At 51.0% G+C, this 20,948-nt stretch overlaps 1 protein-coding gene across 3 annotated transcripts in view; it reads left to right on the forward strand.

The window, feature by feature from the left end:
* Nucleotides 1–20,948, forward strand: part of LOC105192700 (monocarboxylate transporter 2) — a 66,941-nt gene that overhangs the window by 44,467 nt on the left and 1,526 nt on the right. For 2 of the 3 annotated variants that reach the window (XM_011156997.2, XM_025299806.1), the window contains 5 exons: nucleotides 11,549–11,717; nucleotides 12,209–12,373; nucleotides 17,631–17,913; nucleotides 19,236–19,410; nucleotides 20,098–20,304. In XM_011156997.2, coding sequence (XP_011155299.1) covers nucleotides 11,549–11,717; nucleotides 12,209–12,373; nucleotides 17,631–17,913; nucleotides 19,236–19,410; nucleotides 20,098–20,304 — 999 coding nt within the window. The remainder of the gene's footprint in view (nucleotides 1–11,548; nucleotides 11,718–12,208; nucleotides 12,374–17,630; nucleotides 17,914–19,235; nucleotides 19,411–20,097; nucleotides 20,305–20,948) is intronic. The other variant, XM_011156995.2, reaches the window with a different exon arrangement.

The raw sequence follows: 20,948 nt of genomic DNA on the forward strand, positions 1-20,948 counted from the left end.
GACGCGCGATGAAAGACAGGTGGCCGGCGATCGCTGTGGAATTTCAGACACCTTCGCTCCTCGTTCCTCGAGGCGAATCGCGCGCCGTGTCATCCCGTGACGATGATGACGAAACAGCGTCGATCACTGATGAGGCGCGCGTTATTCGCTGCTTGTTGCCGGTATGAAAAATACGTGCCGCGAAATGTCGTTTCGCTAATACCGCCGCTGTACATTGACGGTTCCCAGATATTTGTCGCGTTCAATAACGTCGCCGGTATTGGCGCGCGTATTGACAATGGGTATTGATCGAGCTCGAGTCCCTTTAGGCTGCTGCGGCTCTCGAGCACGGAGCCCTGACGGAGGCCGACTCGGAGTATAAACTCCGTAGCGTATCCGTTCTCGTAGGTACGTTTGTACTATTTGCCGATCGACCGGGCGCTGGCTCTCTCTCCCCCCCCCCCTCCTTCCCTCGCTCGCTCTCGCCCTCGCCCTCTCCCATTGTACAGCCGCCGTTCTTCCTACGCGAGCTTCCGCGCCGTCGGAGTTGGAGGAGATTCCCGGTGTGTCCCGGGATACCCCACGGTGGTATATTTCAACTCGCGCCACGGACAGCCGGCTGTCCGCGCGAGCCTCGTCCCCGGCGGAGCTTTTCGCCGAAGTACGATTAACGTGCAGTGGCACGCGCCGCGGTCGCTGCCGCTGCCGCTGCCGCTGCCGCTGCCGCGCGCAGCAGGTGACTTTCACTCCGCCTTTGCACTCCGGCTTGCCGCGTAAAGCGTGCGCCGGACTACTCGCTTTCGGGCTCGGCTCGGCTCGGCTCGGAAAGAGAGTCCCGCGCGAAAATTGTTTACGGACGAGAGGAAAACTCGAAGGCCGCAGGGAGGGAGTGGCATTTGGAAAAGGTCCGATGCGAATTTTTCTCGTGTATCGAGTGTATCGAGTCGCGAAGGGAGAAGAAAAATGCTAACGAGAGAGAGAGAGAGAGAGAGAGAGAGAGAGAGAATGTCGGGCAGAGATGTCTCGCGATAAATCCTGCTGAAAGGACGCGCTGCAGGTGGATCAGCGCGCGCGTCTTTTCAGCGCGTCTTTTTGGAGTATCTCGTAGCGATACGCTCTCGCAACGCTCGCGCAACGAGCTCTACCTCTCTCTCCCTCTCTCTCTCTCTCTCTCTCTCTGTCTGTCTTCTCCGACTCGTGTTATTTGACAGGAACGTGAAGTTGCGGAATCACTTTGCTCGCTGAAATAGTTTCGTAATGAAGTTGAGTAGCGGTAAAGACCGGCAAACAGTTCTCTCCTCTTGAGCTGGCCTTTCGTTCGCGAAAATTTGCGACTTTGACGGCTATCGCCGTTCAACAGTTGACTTTAATGTTTTACACACGAACTCAATTACTTGGAATACAGCACGTCGAGAGTCTCGATAATCCGAGCACGCTCTTGCATTAATTACTCGGGATTACGGCGCTTGCACTGTATCTACGTGCAAGCGCGGTCGCGGAACATCGACGTTGCGAGCGGCTTTTCTCTTTACGGATGATTTCGCCTGCAATCTTTCGCCGAGCGGATTTATGAAATCATGGGAGGATCTGGCGAATTCTGGCCAGGGAGTATTGATCGTTCTACTGACGTCTGTCGTCCACGATTGTTCAGTGTGTCGCTGTGAATCGAACGAGTATATGCAGAGATCGATCAAATCGGCTGTTGATCGCTCGCTCCTCAAACTCCACTTTGCCCTTTGTCGTCAAAAGTTCGTTAAAACGTCGTTCAAGCTCAAGAGTTGCGATATTTTTCTTCGCTCCGAGATTTCAAGGCTTCCAGTCGGCGAAGAAGCGGCGGAAATTTAAGAGAAGAAAATTACGACACCTATTACGTAGATCTGTTACATGAATCTTCTTTCCCCTTTACGAGTTGCATTATCGCGAAAATAACGCTTTTGTTCGTTTTACCCGTGCCTTTCTTTCTTCCCCTCGTTCCTTCTCTTCGTTGCTTGTTTCATTACGAGTGTAGCGACTGTGCAGGAAAGTGCACATGAAAGAATAGACCTCTTACATTCTTGGTAAATGGATGTCAGTCAGTTTTTGCGATCGATCTAACTCGCTCGAAGTAACTCGAGCTGCTCCGCTCGTCTACTTTTCTACTCTACTCGTCGCGTGTATTTCGCGCGTGGTCCATAGCTCAATTTTTAAGATTTTAGAACGAGTCAAGTCGCGGTTGTGTGTACATCTGGTAGTATCAAAGTTACACGAGAGAGAGAGAGAGAGAGAGAGAGAGAGAGAGAGAGAGAGAGAGAGAGAGAGAGAGTTATTTCTCAAATGAGAATTGCAATTTAGAACAGAAAAGATTAAACAAGAGATATGTGTGTGTTGGTTAGTAATATACATATATCAGTTCAGTGTCTAATTATTCGCGTGTTCGACGTTAGTAAGTAGGAACGGCGAAGGAAATGTACGTAGAGTCTCTCGTTAACGGTACGATGGATTTGACAATTACTTGGAGGAGCACACACAGGATCGAGTTTGAAAGTCCCATACTCGCGCGTGGGAGTGTGTCATTATCGCGAATCACGCCGGTTTAGGGACTAGCTCCGCAATCGTAGGACGATATCGGACTTTGTATCGATTTACTGCTGCTTGAACGACAACGTCAGGCTTGCTCAGAGAACCGGCGATGTACACACAGCTTCGCGTTCGGGAGTGGAAAATTGCTCATCTCCTGTTTGGAAGCGAGTTGCACCAACAACACCGTTTCCAAGTAAGAGAGAGTAGCCGGGATGAGAAAACAAGGATAGGGAAAGGGAGAGAGAGAGAGAGAATTGGAAAGCGCGAAAATGGTGGGAATAAATGAACGAACGAACGAACGAACGAACGAACGAACGAACGAACGAACGAACGAACGGACGAACGAACGAACGAGCGAGCGAATAAACGAACGGACGGTTTCGTATCATCAACGAAAGATGCTTCATTAATAAATGCCGTAATAAATGCACAACGGAAGGATAAGTCGCGGGAAAAAATTTCATTTTGATCTTGCGCGCGGCGCAAGATTTATTAATTTCCTTCAAGTACAAAGAGAGCTCGATTCTCTTCGAGATAAAGTCAAGTTACACTCATTTTGCAAACGATGAAAATTACGTTTCACGTAGTCGTATATGAAATTTTGCGGCGAAAGAGAGGGAGAGTCCTCTTGTAAATCCTTTTAGAATGCCTCGTTGCAGCTTGCTTATTCGGACTTGCTAACTCGCCACTTTGTTACCCGCTCGAAAATTTCATCTCGTCTCGACGACATCGAAACTCAATCTCGTCTTACGACTTATAGTGCATCATTATTGCGCAACCTAATAACTCTCTTTATCACTCCAACGCCGGGGTTGTTAACGCGAGATTTAATCATAAGCGTGAATAATTAAAGCTCTCGTGGCACAGCGATGATTTAATGAAACCACCCCCTTCTCGCGATTCTGTCGGTTATCCGCGACAATTACGAGCGAGGTCTTCCCCGTATCCGGTGCAACGAGCGATTTGCGCGGTTATGAACGAAATAATTGACGCAAATAAATGCAGTAAAATGGCACATGGAGGACACATTGGGACTGGGGAAAAAGAGGCAGGCGTACAGAGAGAGATATGTGTATATTTCAATTATTTCGGCCAATTTTACACGCGTTGTAGCGCGCGCCACGCGCTTGTTTTCGTACGAATACGGAATTGTGTCTCGCCGGCGCGCGCGGCGAGAGAGAGAGAGAGAGAGAGAGAGAGAGAGAGAGAGAGAGATCGATACGGACCGATCCCGCGGTGACAGATGCGATATCGCGGCGTTGCGAGACGTATGCGCTCTGCTAAACGGCGTGAGCTCCCGACGTGTTGCTCGTCGCTCGGTGATCCTGATGACCGATATTCTCTCAGCGGCGCCGGCGGTCGCGACCGAGCTGGTACGCGGCGGATCGGTATATATAAGCCGGAAAGACGTAAGGCGGCCGAAGCTTCGGGGCGAGGATTTCTTTCCGGTGATATACCGCACGCGGGGCGATGCATCGCCGCGCCGACGTGCAACGCTGATGCACGTCGAGAATCGCGCGTCGCGGGGATGCGCGCTCTCCCCCCTCCCCTCCCCCTCCCCTCCCCCCGACCGGAGATAGACCTAGTTTCGCGCGAGTTATCCAGTTCTTTGGCCGTCGTCAAAGTTGGAGGCAACCGCCCTCGTCGCTACGCGTCGGTCGGACCATCAATATTTCAAAGAAAGTCGACAAAGTATTGACGATGCTTCAGTAATTAGCGCCAGACCGGTACCGCTGCGGTATAAACGATGCTCGCACGCTGTCGATATCTGGAGTCTACGGCGAATCATCACGACATGGCTTTGTGCTCGCGCGTTTTTAATGTGGCTTCTAGGACGAAGAAACTCGTCTGTGAAACGGAGCAATAAGTTCTCTCTCGATGTCTAGGAATGAACATTTTTTCGGGTAATAATTTTCTGACCTAATATTTGGGACTGACCGTACAACAAAAAGGCGGAGAAGGATTATTTTGTGTGACGGAGAAAAATGGAGAAGAAAAGAGAGAGAGAGAGAGAGAGAGAGAGACAGAGAGACAGACCGAGAGAGAGAGAGAGAGAGAGGGAGAGAGAGAGAGAGAGTGAGAGAGGGGGGGGCGAGGGCGGTGATGTTCCGACTAAATTCCTTGTCGAATCGATTTTTCAATCACGCACCCACACATATATCGTGAGCTTTTAATTTCCGATATTAAATGCCTTGCGAGTGGAATTCGGTTTATTTGCGTGTTAACATTCACTTAAATATTTAATGCTTACAGGCATATTGTGCCGCTATATCCGTTGGGCGATTTTAATCTTTTTATTTGTGAAATACTGCGGTGTATGGTCTTAAGCGGTGCGGAATTGTTATTATCAACATATTGAGCATAAATATCGATCGGTACACAGAATTGCATTCCCTTCTCGTCCACTCTCGTTCACTCCTTCCCCCTCTTCTCTTTCCTTCCCTTCCACTGTCTCTCTTACAGAGTATCGGTTATTAAACTTTATATTTTCCGCCCGAAAATTTCCAAACTTTTATATTCCACGATGTAATTTCCATTTCCGCCGACAAATTTAATTTTCGTTTTCTCTGGCCATCGTGAAAATACTATAGATTTTTAATTTCAACGGTAAAGTTTTTTACATTCCCTTCGCCCCATCACGCAGCTCCGAGTTATTGTTTGCTTTAGTAACTTTTTACATATACACGCACGCATCCGTATTGTTAAATTCTCTTGCTTTCAATTTAAGTTTAGCTTGCGCTTTTGATTACTTTCGTTTTTCGTATGCAAGACGGAATTCATTTTTCAATAAATTCCTTGGCTCGTACAGCTCCCTCCTGCCTTCGTGTTTCCCTTCAACTAAAATCTTATTACAAAATATGGAAAAGACGCAGAAAGAAAGGAATTTCCGGTCGAAAAGGACAGGTACGCTCGATGGAAGAACTCGGGACGCGTGTGATAAATGATTCTCGATTGTGCGTCGCCGAGACTATAGACGGCTGCATTTTATATTTGTATACTCGTATACTGTGTTATATATGTACACGTCACATGCGATATACCACAACTGCATTTAGTTTACGTTGCAACTTGTGATTTGATTAACCGAGCTAACATTAAGTAGCGTTACGTGTACGTGGGAGTGGTATGATCGATGCGAACGTCATACTTCTTATATTACGAGACTGCGGACATGAAATTTATCACGTCTCTCTTTCTCCCATAAGAATAATCTTGTGCCTTTTTTATTTACCGCGTATTGGAGGGGGGGAGAGAGAGAGAGAGAGAGAGAGAGAGAGAGAGAGAGAGAGAGAGAGAGACTGCACTCTCTCATGCATTCGTATCTCATGAGACAACTGCGGCTAGTTTTAATTATGGGAAAGATACCCAGATAGTCGGTAAAACATCGAACGTATCTGCCGCGCTGAACGTCGCGAGGACTTTACACGGGGAGTAAATTATTCCGAGACGGTCAATATGGCAGGGTCAAAACAAAAGCCCGGAAAAGTGGCGGATAGAATTTTCATTAAGGAAAAGCCAACTTCAATTCCATCAGTCCTCTGGCCGATTATATATACATCTCAAATATATGCCGCAGGCTATATCGCGTCGGATCTTCCTCGCGAAAGTTTCTTTCCTATCTAACGTTTCCCTCGTCGAATGGCGGAGAGGAGAGGAGAGAGAGAGAGAGAGAGAGAGAGAGAGAGAGAGAGAGAGCACTCAAATTGATTTCCGAGGACAATCGAAATATTGGCAGTGTGCTTTCTTATCTCTGCGTCTCTGTCTCTATCTCTCGTCCTCTTTCTCTCGCAATAAAAGCGAGGTACACTTGATAAAAAGCGCTCCGCGCGGTGGTGCTTTTACTGCGTTACCGAGAAATACCGAGTTAAACACGGCTCCTGTGAGAGAAAGACCGACGCTAACTTTCTATCAGTCCATTAAAAACGATCGTGACGAAAAAAAATATATAGAGCGACTGAATTAGCGGAGGTAAATTTGCGGGGGATTCCGTCGAGTAATTCGGTGCGGATTCTTCTCGACGAAAATGCAATTGCGCACCGCCCTTCTTCTTACAAACTGCTAATTCTCCACGTTGGAGATCTCTCGTTCCTCGATGGAACTTTGTATTTAAAATTCGTCAAGGTAATATTTCTCTTTCCTTCTTCCTTAAACAATGGACCTTCATTTTCAATCGCTCTTGTAACCAGGGAGGAAACGTTGCTGCGGCTTATGGGAACATTTCTCGCATTTTTTAATCTCGAATCGTCGACAATTAGTCACGGTGATAAGGGAGATTGCTCGCTGAGGAGGCAACAATCGCCGTCGGCTGGCTGGTTGGCTGGTTGGCTGGTTGGCTGGTTGGCTGGCTGGCTGGCTGACTGGCTGGCTGGCGGAAGCAGTTGTGGAAAATGTAATTCGAGCTAGTATCCTTTGAAACCGGCGGAGAAAGAGAGAGGGAGAGAGAGAGAGAGAGAGAGAGAGAGAGAGAGAGAGAGAGAGAGAGAGAGAAATGATGTAGCGTTAGACTAGCCTTTTATCGAGGCCGAAATACATCGCCAGGCTTACGCTCGGCAACTCTGGGAAAGTGTAGTTAAAATATTCTTCGGGGATAAAAGCGGCGAGAGAGAGAGAGAGAGAGAGAGAGAGAGAGAGAGTGAGAGAAGGAGGGGAGGGGGAATATAGTCGCTGCAGGCGCGTGAGCGAACGAGCGGGCGCGGCGGTTTCTCGCAAGGAGAGGAGAGACGTCATTGAGGAGCGTCCCGGTACAAGAGAGAAATACGTAATGACGGACTAGACAGGCGCGCGCGGGAACAAAGGCTACCTCCTATCGTCCAGCCGTGCTCCTTGTTGCCGATGCGCGCTAAGATGGTCGTGAAAAGGGCCTTTTATCCCTCGAGAAACGTATTTAAAGCGTAGTGTCATCGCCGCGCGGTTCGTTTCACTTTGAAAAATTATCCTGCCCCGTCCGATGACGTGTTCTCTCTCATACATCATTGCGCCGTGGTAATAGGAAACATAAACCCCCGCTGTGTTCACCGCTCTTCGAGTACTTATACGTGGTGGAGACGCAAACGTCGCTTGCTCGCGAGCGCACGCCCACGAGACAGGATCGCTGGTTGCTCTTTCCGTAAAGAAGACCGACGAGCCGGAAATGATGCCGCGGCTGCACTGCAGTGTAACGCGGTTTCATCCCTGCGAGAATTTGAAAAGGCGACGTCTGCTTAATGATAATTTATTCCGAGGTCTCCGTTTGTGTTGCTGGTGTAACAAACGGTGTTCTCCGTGGCGAACCCATCGGGCGAATAATTAACACACAACGGTAACGCGGGTAACGAATGACACGGCGAAATAAAGGATACGGCGTTTGCGTTCGGGTATAACCAGGAGACGTTGATTGAATTGGCGCGACGATTATCAACGGAAAACGGTGTCCCATTCGCGTTCCATCTGGCTTGGGTAAAAACGGGTAGACCGACAATCATCGGCGGTCGCGCTGGAACGTGAAAGGGCTCTTAAATATTTCGCGGAGAAATTCAACGTGCCGCTCAAAAGCGTCCTGTAAATCCAATCCGGGAGATCCTGAGCAGGAGAGAGCGAGAGCGAGAGCGAGAGCGAGAGCGAGAGCGAGAGCGAGGGCGAGAGCGCTAGAGTTCATCACCCCGCGCTTGGCCGAGCGTTGCGCAAATAGCGCTAAAAGCGTCCAGCCTCATAAATTATTCGCGCAAGAACGTCGCCAAAGTCGCTACCTGTTGAAGCTCTGGTGCGCACGCCAATATTCAGGTTTCTTCGAAAAGCTCTCCTAAGTCGCGACAAGACCGGACAATGCATATTCATTCCGAGGGTCGCTCGCCGAGGGTACCTTCATCGATCGAGAGTGGTTTTATCCCGAATACCGGATTACTCGGCAGCAGGTTTAACTGTTAAAACTGGAGCGTAAACTGGGCCGTCGGTGTATTACTTTTCAAATCTCGCTCGTTTGGCACGACGATGCTCGTCAAGCGCGGCTCGTCAAATCGATAGGGATGAATCGCTCGAAATCAAATACGCTAACAATTTATATATGTAACATCGTGAAACATGAAACAAAAATAAAGAGAGAGAGAGAGAGAGAGAGAGAGAAACCGAGGCATTCGGTGAGCCTGTGGGACACCCTGTATATACTTCGCGCACCAAGCGTCGACATTTTTGAACTTATGCGAGAGAGAAGAGCGCACGCGATTCTCTGGCGAAAAATTCGAAAACATGCGCAACACGTCGGGTTAAAAAGCGCGGGGGCCTGCATCGCGTGCTCGCGTGCTGTCGTGCACGTAATTATGCACGCATGCATACCACGGCACCACGGCAGGTGGTAGTTTTCGTAAAGACGCGACTCGCGTCGCGGATATAGCGACGCGATGTGTGCGAGGTCGACTCTTTCGTTTTGGATATAATGTCGCGCCTTGGGCACATTTCGCCGTCGCCGGGTCGTTTTCTTAACGCTCTCGCGCACACGGCGAAGGTGTGCTCGCACGCGTGTCGGGCTGACCGTTCGTTCGTTCGTTCGCGAATGTATTGAATTTCTCGGCAAACCCATTCGCACGGTCGCACGAGCGTTTGCTCTTCCCACGATACATACTTCCAAGTGAAAATTTACCTCGGCAGAAGTACCACTTTGTGAGCGCGCGCGGGCTCTTTTAAATCGTGTTTTCGAGCTAATACTCGAAATGATTTATGCGAGTGACGAGATATTACGCGGGGATTAATTATTGCGCATTATTTCCAAGCGAGAATTTAATTGGATGTTAAACTAGCGAGAGCAAAAACAACGAAGGAGGCGTCTGCGCGAGAACTGAAGCTTAAAATGTGTAAGTAACCTGACAGTACCTTCTTCTTTCTCGATTAATTATGCCGAGCTTTTTCTCGCTGGAGAATTCAATTTTACGCTTAATTAGCCGGCTACTTTTCTTGCTGAAATTGAAACGTTTCAATTCAGCCTGACACTCGTGTAAATGAACGGCGAAAACTTGTTTCCTTATTTAATCAACCCAATGTCTTGGCGTATCGGGAATTTGATCGTATCGTTAATTAAGATTTAATCCCGCGTAATATATCCTGTAATTTCCAGTAGAGATCCGCGCCGGGATCGCGCCTGAAAATTTGGTCGTCGTCGTCGTCGTCGTCGTCGTCGGTGTCGTTCGCGACTGTCTGAAAACATTTGCCGAATACTCGAAATTCCAGACGGACGGACGGACGAACGAACGAACGAACGAACGATGAACAAATAGGCGAAACGAGTCGGTAGAAAGACAGCGGGGCCGCCTGAATCGCCGTCGTCGTGTATAAATTCGAGTAAATTCTCGTTTCGGTTCGATTATTCATATCTGTCGTGCCTGAGTCGTGCGGAGGATATGATTATGCGAAACGCCTCGGCGCGTTTGCGAACTTGGCACGGTATTTATAAGAGGGAAAGAAAGAGAGAGGGAGGGAGAGAGGTGTTCCGCCACTTCGCCAAGTACAAGGGTAAAAAGTGGTGCTTTTACGAGATTACAGGAGATATATACGTCGATACGATTGACGTAGCCTCGTCCAATTTTAGCATTACAGAGAGATCAGCTATAGTGCGCTTTGACGCGATGCCATTAAATCGGTCGACGTTCATGTTTCACGCTGCGCGATGTCTTCGTACCTGCGGTGCCTCGGGTGCGCGCGCGATGCATATATATCGAGCCTCTTCCTTCAGATATCCGAGTTTTCGCTCTCGCCGTCGCGAGTCTGGGTGCAAAAATTTTAACGTGGATTATCGCGCTCGTGCGCTTGGAACTCGTGCGAGGAAATCGCTTCCTCGTCGCGACGCGACGCGACGCGCGCGTTTTCTCGTTTTTTTTCTTCTCTTTTGTTTTTTTGCGAGCGTGTCGATGGACGGGTTTGCGATTGATTCTATTCCTCTCGCTCGTAAATAACAGTCAACTTTTTTTTCTTAATAGAGATCACTTCTCGCCGATGATTGTTTTCGGGAGATCATGGTGGAATTTGGAGGCGCCGAGACGCCCAAATGCCATCGACGCACCGTCGCACCCGTAAACAGCCCTTAACGATCTAACGTTATTCAAAGAAAATTTCACGTAGTTCACGTTACAGGGGATTTCGTAATTGCGAAATCCGATGCTCCCTTGGGAGTAATTAGAAGGTGATGGCCGATAAATCTGCACGTTGATGACTCGGTCGAAAACAAAGGATCGAGCTCGTGAACGGTAAAAGGAGAAGGAAAAACTTTGTTCCTCCTCCGTGCCTCCTCCGTGCCTCCTCCGGCCATATTCAGTTATCGTTGGGTATTCCTATAATGAAGGAACAAATTGAAATAACGATACACAGATTGGAACGGGGTATCCGGTTATTAAATATTTCGAGAGCTCCGGGAACAAATTCTCTCTCGCGAGAAATCGCTGACTCCTGGCGCTGGCGCGAAACGGGCAGAGAGCGGCGTGGCCGTGCCGCGAAATTGTTGCGCTCGCGAACAACGTCGTCAAATGAAAGAAAACAGTTTGACGGGATTTTAAACTGTGTGCCGGTGTGTCGGAACGAATATTTTTTTGAAAAATATTTTTGTCTTTGACATTTTCCGCGTGACACCGCGAGCGGCGAGGTCCAAGAAGAACGATTTCCCGAACCGAGGCGCGGTCATCGGCGAATACGAAAAACGCGAAAATACATATTCCCCGCTTCGGTGTGCTGCTCGGTGAGCACGCCTTCCGCAGGGAAGGAGGGGTGTTTTGCGAGCGCTCCTCGTTAGCGTTCGGTGCAAATCAATCAGCTCAAACGAGCTCGTCTCGTTCGCTGTCGGTCGGTGCGAAAAAGCGAAAGAGAGAGAGAGGGAGAGGGAGAGAGAGAGAGAGAGAGAGAGAGAGAGAGAGAGAGACAGTCGAAGAGAGCCGCGGCTTGCTCCGCGTGCGTCGTGGCGCAGCAGGACCCAGTCGCTAATCGCGCGCTAATGATTCCTCCTCCCCCCCTCCTTCCCGCGGAATAAACAGCATCTTCGGACACATTGTTTCAGTGTGGGCAGGAGCGTTGAGCGCCGCGGTTTCCCGCGGCTCGGCGCCGCTGGTCGTCGGCGCGTGTCGTCGCGGCAACACAAGGCTCACAGCGGTGATCGGCGGCCTGGTGCTGGCCCTGGCCTCGCTCTTCACCTCCTTCGCCCTTCAGATGCATCAAGTGCTCCTTAGGTGCGTAATACAATAATTACACAGCTCGGCGACGCGGGCGGTGCGCTCTCAAAGCGCGCGCGCGCGCGCGCGCGCGCGTGCGCCTCCGCTTCCGCGTTCACGTGCAAACTTTATTGTGTCGCTAACGCGCGCAACGGTATTCCATTGATCGCGCGTAAGCGCGTGGCGCGAGAGAGCCACGTTAGCGAAATAAAAAGGCGCGAGAGGCTCTCAAATAAAATGAGCTGCCGCGGCTCGATATCAGAGTTCTCTCGGGGAAACCCCTCGGGAAACGTCAGCGACACACCGGTTCGTGTAACGTGTAACGTGTAACGCGCTGGTCGCGCTTTTTCCATCAAAATCGCGCGTCGACTTATCCCCCCCTTCGTCGCGGCGGACGAACCCCGGTGGACTCTCGCGCGGGGCTTTGTACGTACGCGCGCGTGCGATTTTTACTCTCTCTCTCTCTCTCTCTCTCTCCCCCTCCCTCTCTTATATGAAATGCGACACAGCTACGGGCTGGTGCTGGGCACCGGGGCCGGCCTCGTAAGGGAAACCGCCAGTCTGGTGTTAGGCAATTACTTCAGAAAACGGCGAGAGTTCGTCGAGATGGTGGTGCAGGCCGGCACCGGCGTGGGAATTGCTCTCTTCAGCGTCTTCTATATGGAGGCCGTCGGGTGAGTTATCGCATGTATTATGTGTAGAAACACGCGCGGATAGATTAACCAATAGAGAGAGAGAGAGAGAGAGAGAGAGAGAGAGAGGGAGAGGGAGAGGGAGAGAGAGAAAGAGAGCGTAGGAATGCCGCTGCTCTCGGCCCGATATCTCGCGCAAGCCGGGCGGAAGCGAGCCAATTAACCTTCGGCCGCGCTATTTCCTCGCCCGCGTGGGCGCGCGCGCGCGCGCGCGCGTGCATCCGCGATGCAAATTTAATATCACTCGTTATTTTCTCGTCGCGCGAAACAATACCGAGGAAATTACAAGGCCGCGCTCCGGGGGAAGAGAGAAAAATCGAGAGACCGTTAACGCGCGCGAAAATCTGACTGAAATCAACTTGGCCGCCTCGCTGCGAAATTTCATTGGGATGACTAATTACCGCGGCGCGTTCGATATTTCCAGATTGGAAAATACGACCGACAAGACAGATCTCGGTCCCCCGGCAGAGTACCGGAGAGATTTTTCACCAGAGCGCGCGGAAGTCGAGACGATGCCGCGCTAGCGTTTCTCGTGTAATAGCGCCCGTCCTCGAAAACGATCAATTTTGCTGGTGGCGGTAACGCGATATTTACCTGCCGGGCGACAATGACTGCCGAAACAAATCGCATACGACGAGAAGTCGACGAACGGCCGCGCGTGTAACATACGGGCGAAACTGCTTTCAATGCGCGCTCGTGGTCCACCCTTTTATCGTAGGTTTTCGCGCGACTGCATGTCCCGGGGTGCAGCACAGCGTCGCGCGCTGACTGGCTCGCGTCGCCGCCTGACACAAAAACAGCTCGAGCAGATTCGACGTGAAATAATTGAACGTTCTATTCGGCCTCGAGCCCCTTCGGACATTCTCCCTTTTCTCCCTCTCTCTCTCTCTCTCTCTCTCTCTCTCTCTCTCTCTCTCTCTCTCTCTCTCTCTCTCTCTCTCTCTCTCTCTCTCTCGCCTCCTCCCGTCTCCTCCCGCCTACGGCTCTATTTATATCTTCCACCGCCGAAATGGTTGCTTCGAGTTCGGCGATGAGCAAAAGCGCGGTTCGTTAGTAGCATCGATTCGATTCGTTTCACTCTGCATGAATGCGGGAAATGCAAATATCGCTCGCGATTGCCACCGCGTCGTGCGTGTGTACGTCCTCCCGAAGATTCCTTCCATGTCGAAGGACCGGACGTGGAAAGACCGCAGATACGCCGAGTTGACGAGCGAATATTTATGAACGTGGTACGAATCTCGCGCTGCCTCGTTCCCTCTCTCTCTCTCTCTCTCTCTCTCTCTCTCTCTCGCACATGCGCGCGTAGACACAGGCGAGATCGTTGCAGCAGCGAGATGTGGCTTATTAAACGCGCCGCTTAATTGCCGTTACCGCGCAACGGCTCCTACCGGTCATATAAAAGCATATCCAATTAGAGATCGGGCTCTTCTGGAGCAGCGGGCGTAATATCATCAGGTTGTTGGAGCAACTCGCTAAGTCGATACGGCTTACTCGGTAACTGGTCAAGTTTGTCCGACGGCTCGGCGTGATACACTCCGGGCTGGATTGTATTACGGAAATTTTGCAAGTGTCATATATACCGGAGGTATATATGACACTTGCAAAATATATCGGAATTTTAATCGACAACGGCGACGACGAAATCGCGCCTCGATCTTGGGAAACCCCCAACCTCTCGTCCTCCGCATCTCTCGCGAAGGAGATCGCCGCGATTTCACGGCAAGTCGTGCGCGAATCTCTCAGAGCAAATTATTAGATTTATCAAGTGTCTTGGTGTGGCCGTTGAGCTTTCGTTTCCGGATTAAAACGTTACCGTTACCCGTTGAAATCAACCGCGGATAATCCTCGTGTTCTATCCTCGCGTAGCGAGGATCGCACCGCAATGCGGATACGGTTCACCGGCCGCCGCGAATTTCTTCCGTGATTATGGCGGTGATGTTAGATTTGTTCCTTTTTCGGTGGATTCTACTTCATCCTTTCGTGCTTCTCTCTCTCTCTCTCTCTCTGTTCCTACCCCTCTTTTTTTCCTCCGCGAGATCGCAAACCGCGCTTCTCTTGTAGCAAGCTTGAAAAATGTAAGCGCAGCCCAAGGAGGAAACGTTCGTTAATCCGTGACTCAGAGCATCGTGCAAGCGCGTTAAAAATTAATCGAGGATCACCCTCGACGGTCCGAACGTTGTTTATCCGCTCGTCGGACAAATCTATCGAGTCGAATCAATACGCCGAACACATAGTACGTGCTGAATATTATTTTAAACGAGACTAATATAATGCAACGCGCCGTTATATATGTCCGCGTGTTATCGTGCGTCGCATATTTTGCGTAACGTAACGTCGAGCCGAGAGAGCGACGCGGTGTTGTTAATCGCTCGAGCGAGAAACGACAGTATACCGCGCGAGTAATATGAATAAAATAATTTTTCAATCGAGCGGAAATTATATTTATCCCCGCTGTCTAATTGTCACGGAGCACGAGCGCACCTGTTTTTCCCCTCGTTGTCGCAAATTCGACGGCGCATTTTCGCGTGACGCAGGCGAATTGTGGATTCCCTACGCGTTATATCGCGTGGGTGGTCGCATGCGGTATAGAGTTTAAGTTTACCGTGGCGCGTAGGACGGTGTCGGGTCGGGAGAGAAGGAGAGAGAGAGAGAGAGAGAGAGCGAGCAATATGTTCCAAGCGAAAAAAGACCGCGTGTGGGAGTGCAGATATAATTCCGCCAGTAATGACACGGACTCGCGGACGTGAAAACGCGCTCCGATTGCAAACGCAACAGCGAGCCACCACTAGTCGGCATTTTTTGTAATTCGCCCTCTCCCACCCCCTCTCTCTCTCTCTCTCTCTCTCGGATTCTGCTCTGCCTCTGTAGAGAAAACTCATCGAATGCGTAGCGACCATTCGACGATGCGGTCTTTTACACGCGCCGTGCGTTATCGAGCGATCGTCGATCCGCGAATGCATGATGAACATTTAATGCACGTTGCATTTTCGATGGCGAGCGAATGAGAAAAGGCGCGGCACGGCACGCCGCGCCGTGAAAAATAAATTTTACCGTTCGCGCGCGCGCGCGCGCGGATAACGGGTCGAGTCGCGCGATAAAAACCAAATATGTACTATGAATAGTCATGAGCCGCTGCCTCATTATCCTTGCGCCAAAGGATCAAGGGAGGAGTTAAAGCGCAACACTCCTGCCGTCGCATCGATACGTTAAATACGCACGGAGAAGACCGTCTGCGCGTAATCCACCCCAACCCACCTCGTCGCGTAGTTATTTTATTTCTTATTTTAATATCCTTACGTGCGCGCGCGCGCGCACGTTAGGCAGGGGGAGAAGAGGGGGCGAGTATGCATACTCTCCACCGGCGTACAAATGGCAGGACGTAAAAAAAATTTTACGGCTGCGTCCGCGCGTATTTTCCACTCAAGGGGGCTAAAGCCGGAGAAACGCGTCCATAATGGATTTAATAAAAAAAAAAAAAACGGAAAAAAAGTGGGGGAGAAAGCATTTCCGTATGTTTAAATAATTCTATTTCTGAATATAATTAGGGTGCGCGCGAGAGTTAATTCCGCCGGCTAACGGTTTAATTAATTTCTTCTAGCCGTTTAATGCCCAGATTTAAACGCGAACGTTGCCTTTTTCCTTTGAAAATCTCCTCTCTTTCCTCTCTCTCTCCCTTCTCTCTCTCTCTCTCTCTCTCTCTCTCTCTCTCTCTCTCTCTCTCTCTCTCTCTCTCTCTCTCTCTCTCTCTCTTTCTCCCCCCCTTCCCTCCCGCCCTTCCTCTCGCCCCCCTTATCTCTTGACCCATAAATATTGTTACAATTTGCTGTTATAATTTTATGACTCTTGCGGGGCTCGCTTGTTATTTCGAGATATTACCGAGAGTAACGCAAATTCCAGCCGTTGATCGTTTTAACCGAACCGATCGTTACAGTGTCGAGAGAATTATCGATTCAGAAAAAAACACGCGGGTGTACACGCGCGTGTGTGTGAGCGGGAGCGCTTTGAAAATGCCCGGAAAATTAAATTTCAGTTTTGCCGAACGCTCTCTCTCGAACAAACTCGTTCCTTTCAGCCGCGTTTCATGTTACGATCGGATCCCTCCTCATTCGGCTCTGCTGAAATATTGAGGTAAGCGCAATTCGCCGTCGCGGAACGGCGGTCCGACTGCGCTACGAAAATATTAAAGCATATAAGCAATGTCGAGCATATACGTATATCCACGGGCTGTTAATACTTGACAAGCTTAATACATTCCCCTGTCAAATTGGGCTTGAAGAATAAACGCGACATGGGAGCGCGGGCGAAGGGCGCGGCGCCGCGGACTTTTCCTTCTCCGGTCGCGACGAAGGCGCGACATCGCCGAGAGGCCGAGGCCGGGGCCGGGGCAAGCGCCCCGGCTATTTGTACACGTGTGAACTTTGCAACTGCTCGTGTAATGAAATAATATGGGAGCATCGCGCACACGCATCGTAAATGGCATCGCTATATCACTGTCGCGCGAGAGCTATTTTATTACGCAACTTTTATTACAAGTTGCGGGAGTTGCGCGCGAATAATGACGCATAATGTTTGAACTTTAAAAATCCGCGAGATCGTTAAACTTCATCGTTCACGGTGCCGCGGCTTCTTATTATCTCGTCAAACTAATTACGCAAATTTTTACAAAGTTTGCGTCAAGCTTCCTCGCCTCCCCACCCCTCCCCCCTCCCCTCAACCCTCGCTTCTTGCATCTGCTGCTAGTAGATGGTAGTATACGACATCTCCCGCGATCGCGACCGCGACCCCATCGATCACGTCTTTCCAAGGACACGCACCGATAAATTCCGCGCTCGAATTGCATCTCGGAAGAATTCCATCCAGGCTATGCGACGGATCCATCGGTCGTTTAATCTCGACTCTCTCTCTCGTATCGCAGGTATCGAATTATTAAGCGAAAAGAAAAGAAAAGAAAAGAAAAGAAAAGCAAAGAACAAATCACGCACGTCGCGACAATCTCGTATCCGTATCCGCGTACATGAAACGCGCGTAGACTCGATTGAACGCAAATGTTGAAGCATTCGACGGCAACGGTAATTCGCGAATGGCAGGCTCCGAGTTAACGGCGGCAAAAAGTGGCGAAAGGAATAAAATCAGAAAACACAGCAAACCTTCTTCTCGAAGGCGCACTTTGACTCGCTCGATGTAGGAGCCGCGTCAGCTGAGAAGATCATAAACGCGCGCCCGCGCTGTGTTCCCGCAGGAAGCTGGGCTGGAGGCTGGGGCTCCAATCGGTAACGGGAGCACTCTCGTTGGCCTTCTTCCTGGGGCTGATTTACCGGAGTGCCTCGCTGTACCACCCGCAACGGCGCGCCATATTGCATCTGAAGAACCAGCGCGGCAAAGTGAAGGAGAAGAAGTCCGCGAACAAGGTACCGAGGCAGCCGCTGGTCGACCTGAGTCCTCTGGGATCGCGTCCTGTGAGAATGCTCATGCTGGCCGCTGGCGCTGCCGGTTTCGGTCTTTACACCCCCGCCTTCTACATTGTAAGTGCACTCGGCGATAGGGAGAAGAGCGAGAGGACCGGGCGTGTGTGTCTCTTTGACTCACAGTGCCCGGACTCTCCCCGGGCGAAATAACGGCCGCTCGCGAGCCGCCGCGCGTTTCCGCGCGTTTTCGCGCGTTTTCGCGCGCGGCACCGACATCGAAGATCGATCGAAGTTTCGACGAATCGACCGAATCTCATTTTCTCCTTTCGTTCTCCAGAGTCTTATTTCGCGAGTTGTCGCGACGAATCCGAGTCCGAGAGTCACACATCGTGTCGATCCTTGTACGGGATCCTTTGGAGAGGGTAACGACCTCGCGCGTGACCGTCGATGACCAGTACAGGGAATCATTTAGCTAGGCTTACTTACTAAACTAGCAGAGTAACTTTCGCTGGAAAGAAAACCCATGAGTGATTTCACGAGTGATAGCAGCGAGGTGGACACCAGGTGTCCGCAGAGGTGTCACACCGAGCAGGATAGTAATTTGAAGCTCGAGACGCGGCAATTTTGCGGATTTTACTTGATCGCGTACTTTCGCGCTAGTTTGCGTCTCCGAAACTCGTCGGCATCTCAGCCTCCCATCACCTTGATGTGTGTGTGTGTGTGTGTGTGTGTGTGTCTCGGTGAAAATTGACGAGAACACACGTTCGCGTTCACCGAACGCGCGCCGGTGTAGTCGTCGCTGCGAGGCCGTCGGCGACGCCGGTGGCACGTATTTCCCACCGAGGGGGTTAACGACGCAAGTCTCGCCTAAGACCACATAATCTATTTTGCGGAAAGGATATTAGCAGTTATTAATAGTTATTACGGCTCTGGTAGTTAAAGAGTGTCTGCAAGTTACGGTCACACGCTCATACCGGGGCGGCGAGAGAGAGACAGAGAGAGAGAGAGAGAGAGAGAGAGAGAGAGAGAGAGAGGAGAGAGAGAGAGAGAGAGAGAGAGAGAGAGAGAGAGAGAGAGAGAGAGAGAGAGAGAGAGAGAGAGAGAGAGAGAGAGAGAGAGAGAGAGAGAGAGAGAGAGAGAGAGAGAGAGAGAGAGAGAGAGAGAGAGAGAGAGAGAGAGCTCGCCTCGCGCCAATCGATGGAGCCCCCGAGTTTCGCAAAATCGTGCGATCCTCTCTCTCTCTCTCTCTCTCTCTCTCTCTGTCCCTCGCCTCTAATCACGGCACAGAGACGAGCCAATTTCGATAATCGATATTAGTGATGAAGCGTCATTAGCGGCGCGGCATTGTCCGCATTATCGGTCAGATCCGTAGCCGGCGCGCGCGCGCGCGCGGCGTGTTTTCGCGGCGTCGATCCCTTAATGAGAAACATCACTTTCAGGCACTGCAAGGCTACCAGGACGGGCTGGAGGCGAGCGCGCTGGTGTTGCTGCAGACCTGTCTGGGCTTGGCGGCGGCTCTGGGATGCGCGGCTTGGGGGGTAGTTACCGCCAGACCTTCCGCTCAGTGCCTAGTGTCCAGGCAATATCTCTGCCAAGCGGCGCTCATCGGGGTCGGTCAGTACACACCTCCTCGTGGTCGTTCCTCGTCCGAACTTTCGCCGATCGCGCGGCTACTTTCGCAGCCGCGTGTTCCATAGTTAACCGCGCGAGAGCGCGAGTTGAAATTGCTGCGGTAGAGAGACGCTCGCTCACGTTTAATCGACGCCGACGGTGGCGCGGCGCGCGCGGGACGCGCACAGCTTGATCACCAAACGTCGAAACATTGCAAATCTTTGCTCGCTTCGAACTACGATCGTCCATTCTCGCTCTTTTATTTGCTTCACGCCCCCGGTCTCTCTCCCGGCAAGCCCCGGTTGCCTCGCTTCGCCTGCAAACCCGTTCCTTTGTCCGTTGATTCTTCTTTCGAGCAGAATTCCGGAGAAATTAGTGTTGCGGGGAATTCGAGAGTTTTACAGAAAGAGAGTTTTACGAGAATGACGAGGAGAAACAAAGTTTGTATCGGAACCAAGTCCGATTCAGGGACGAAACTCCCTCGGGCTCGAGTCGCCCCCGTGCACGTTCCTGCCGATAAATTCAGAGTTTTGTGTATAACGAGTAGCTACCTGTCAAACCTACGCACGCGTATGTGTGTACGTTGCTCGAGTTTCGCAGGCGAACAACTCGCGTAGACGTAGAGAATCGAAGATTGCTCGTTCTCGAGAACCTAGCGATTCGAATTAGGTTCCCCCTCTTTGCTTAAAGCCATAGCTCAAGTGGCGCTCGGTAGCGTACAAGGATATCACGGACTTGTACTGGCCTCCGGGCTTTACGGCGCTTCACTCGGCGGCGCGCTCTACTCCCTCAAGATGTTAGCTCTGGAAAGACTGCGGGCCAGACACTTTGCCAGATCGTGGGCTCTGGTGCAAGCCGCGGAAGCTCTACCGATCCTACTCGGAGTTCCTCTCACAGGTACGCTACATCACACAGAGAGAACGCGCTCGCGCTCGCGAACTTTGCACGAGAATAAGCGCGATCGTCTCTTCGCGACACGAATCGCGCGGCAGGAATCGACGCACCTGATTACGACGAGCACCTGGCGAGACATTTTTCGAACAGACACTCGAGACACTTGGCGTTGGGAGAAAGTTACGTCTAAAATAACAGAGTTGTTAATGGCGAGAGAGACTGTTATTTCCTCCCATTAGCGGCAACTACTGAGAGAGATAGAGATAGATAGAGATAGAGAGAGAGAGAGAGAGAGAGAGAGAGAGAGAGAGAGAGAGAGAGAGAGAGAGAGAGAGAGAGAGAGAGAGAGAGAGAGAGAGAGAGAGCAGGATTCGCCGTGTGCAGAAAATCCTCTGTCGCGCGACTCGTGCTCGCGGGATTGAGTTTCGCACTCGCTCGCTGACGAAAAAAAATACACACGCGGTCTCTTCCACACGAGATTTCGACGAGCGCGCGCGCGCTGAACTTTGGCATCGAAAATTCACAGATGTTTCGTTCGAAACAAGTTTGTCGCGTGTTGAAACAGCCGCGCTGCGGGAGGACCTGGCTGGACGAAGGCCGGCCAGCCGCTGCCGGCCTCGCTCTGCTCGCTTCTCGTTAAAAATCCG

This window comes from Harpegnathos saltator, unplaced genomic scaffold (genome assembly GCF_003227715.2).
Source record: "Harpegnathos saltator strain DR-91 unplaced genomic scaffold, Hsal_v8.6 scaffold293, whole genome shotgun sequence".
Classification (NCBI taxonomy): domain Eukaryota; kingdom Metazoa; phylum Arthropoda; class Insecta; order Hymenoptera; family Formicidae; genus Harpegnathos; species Harpegnathos saltator.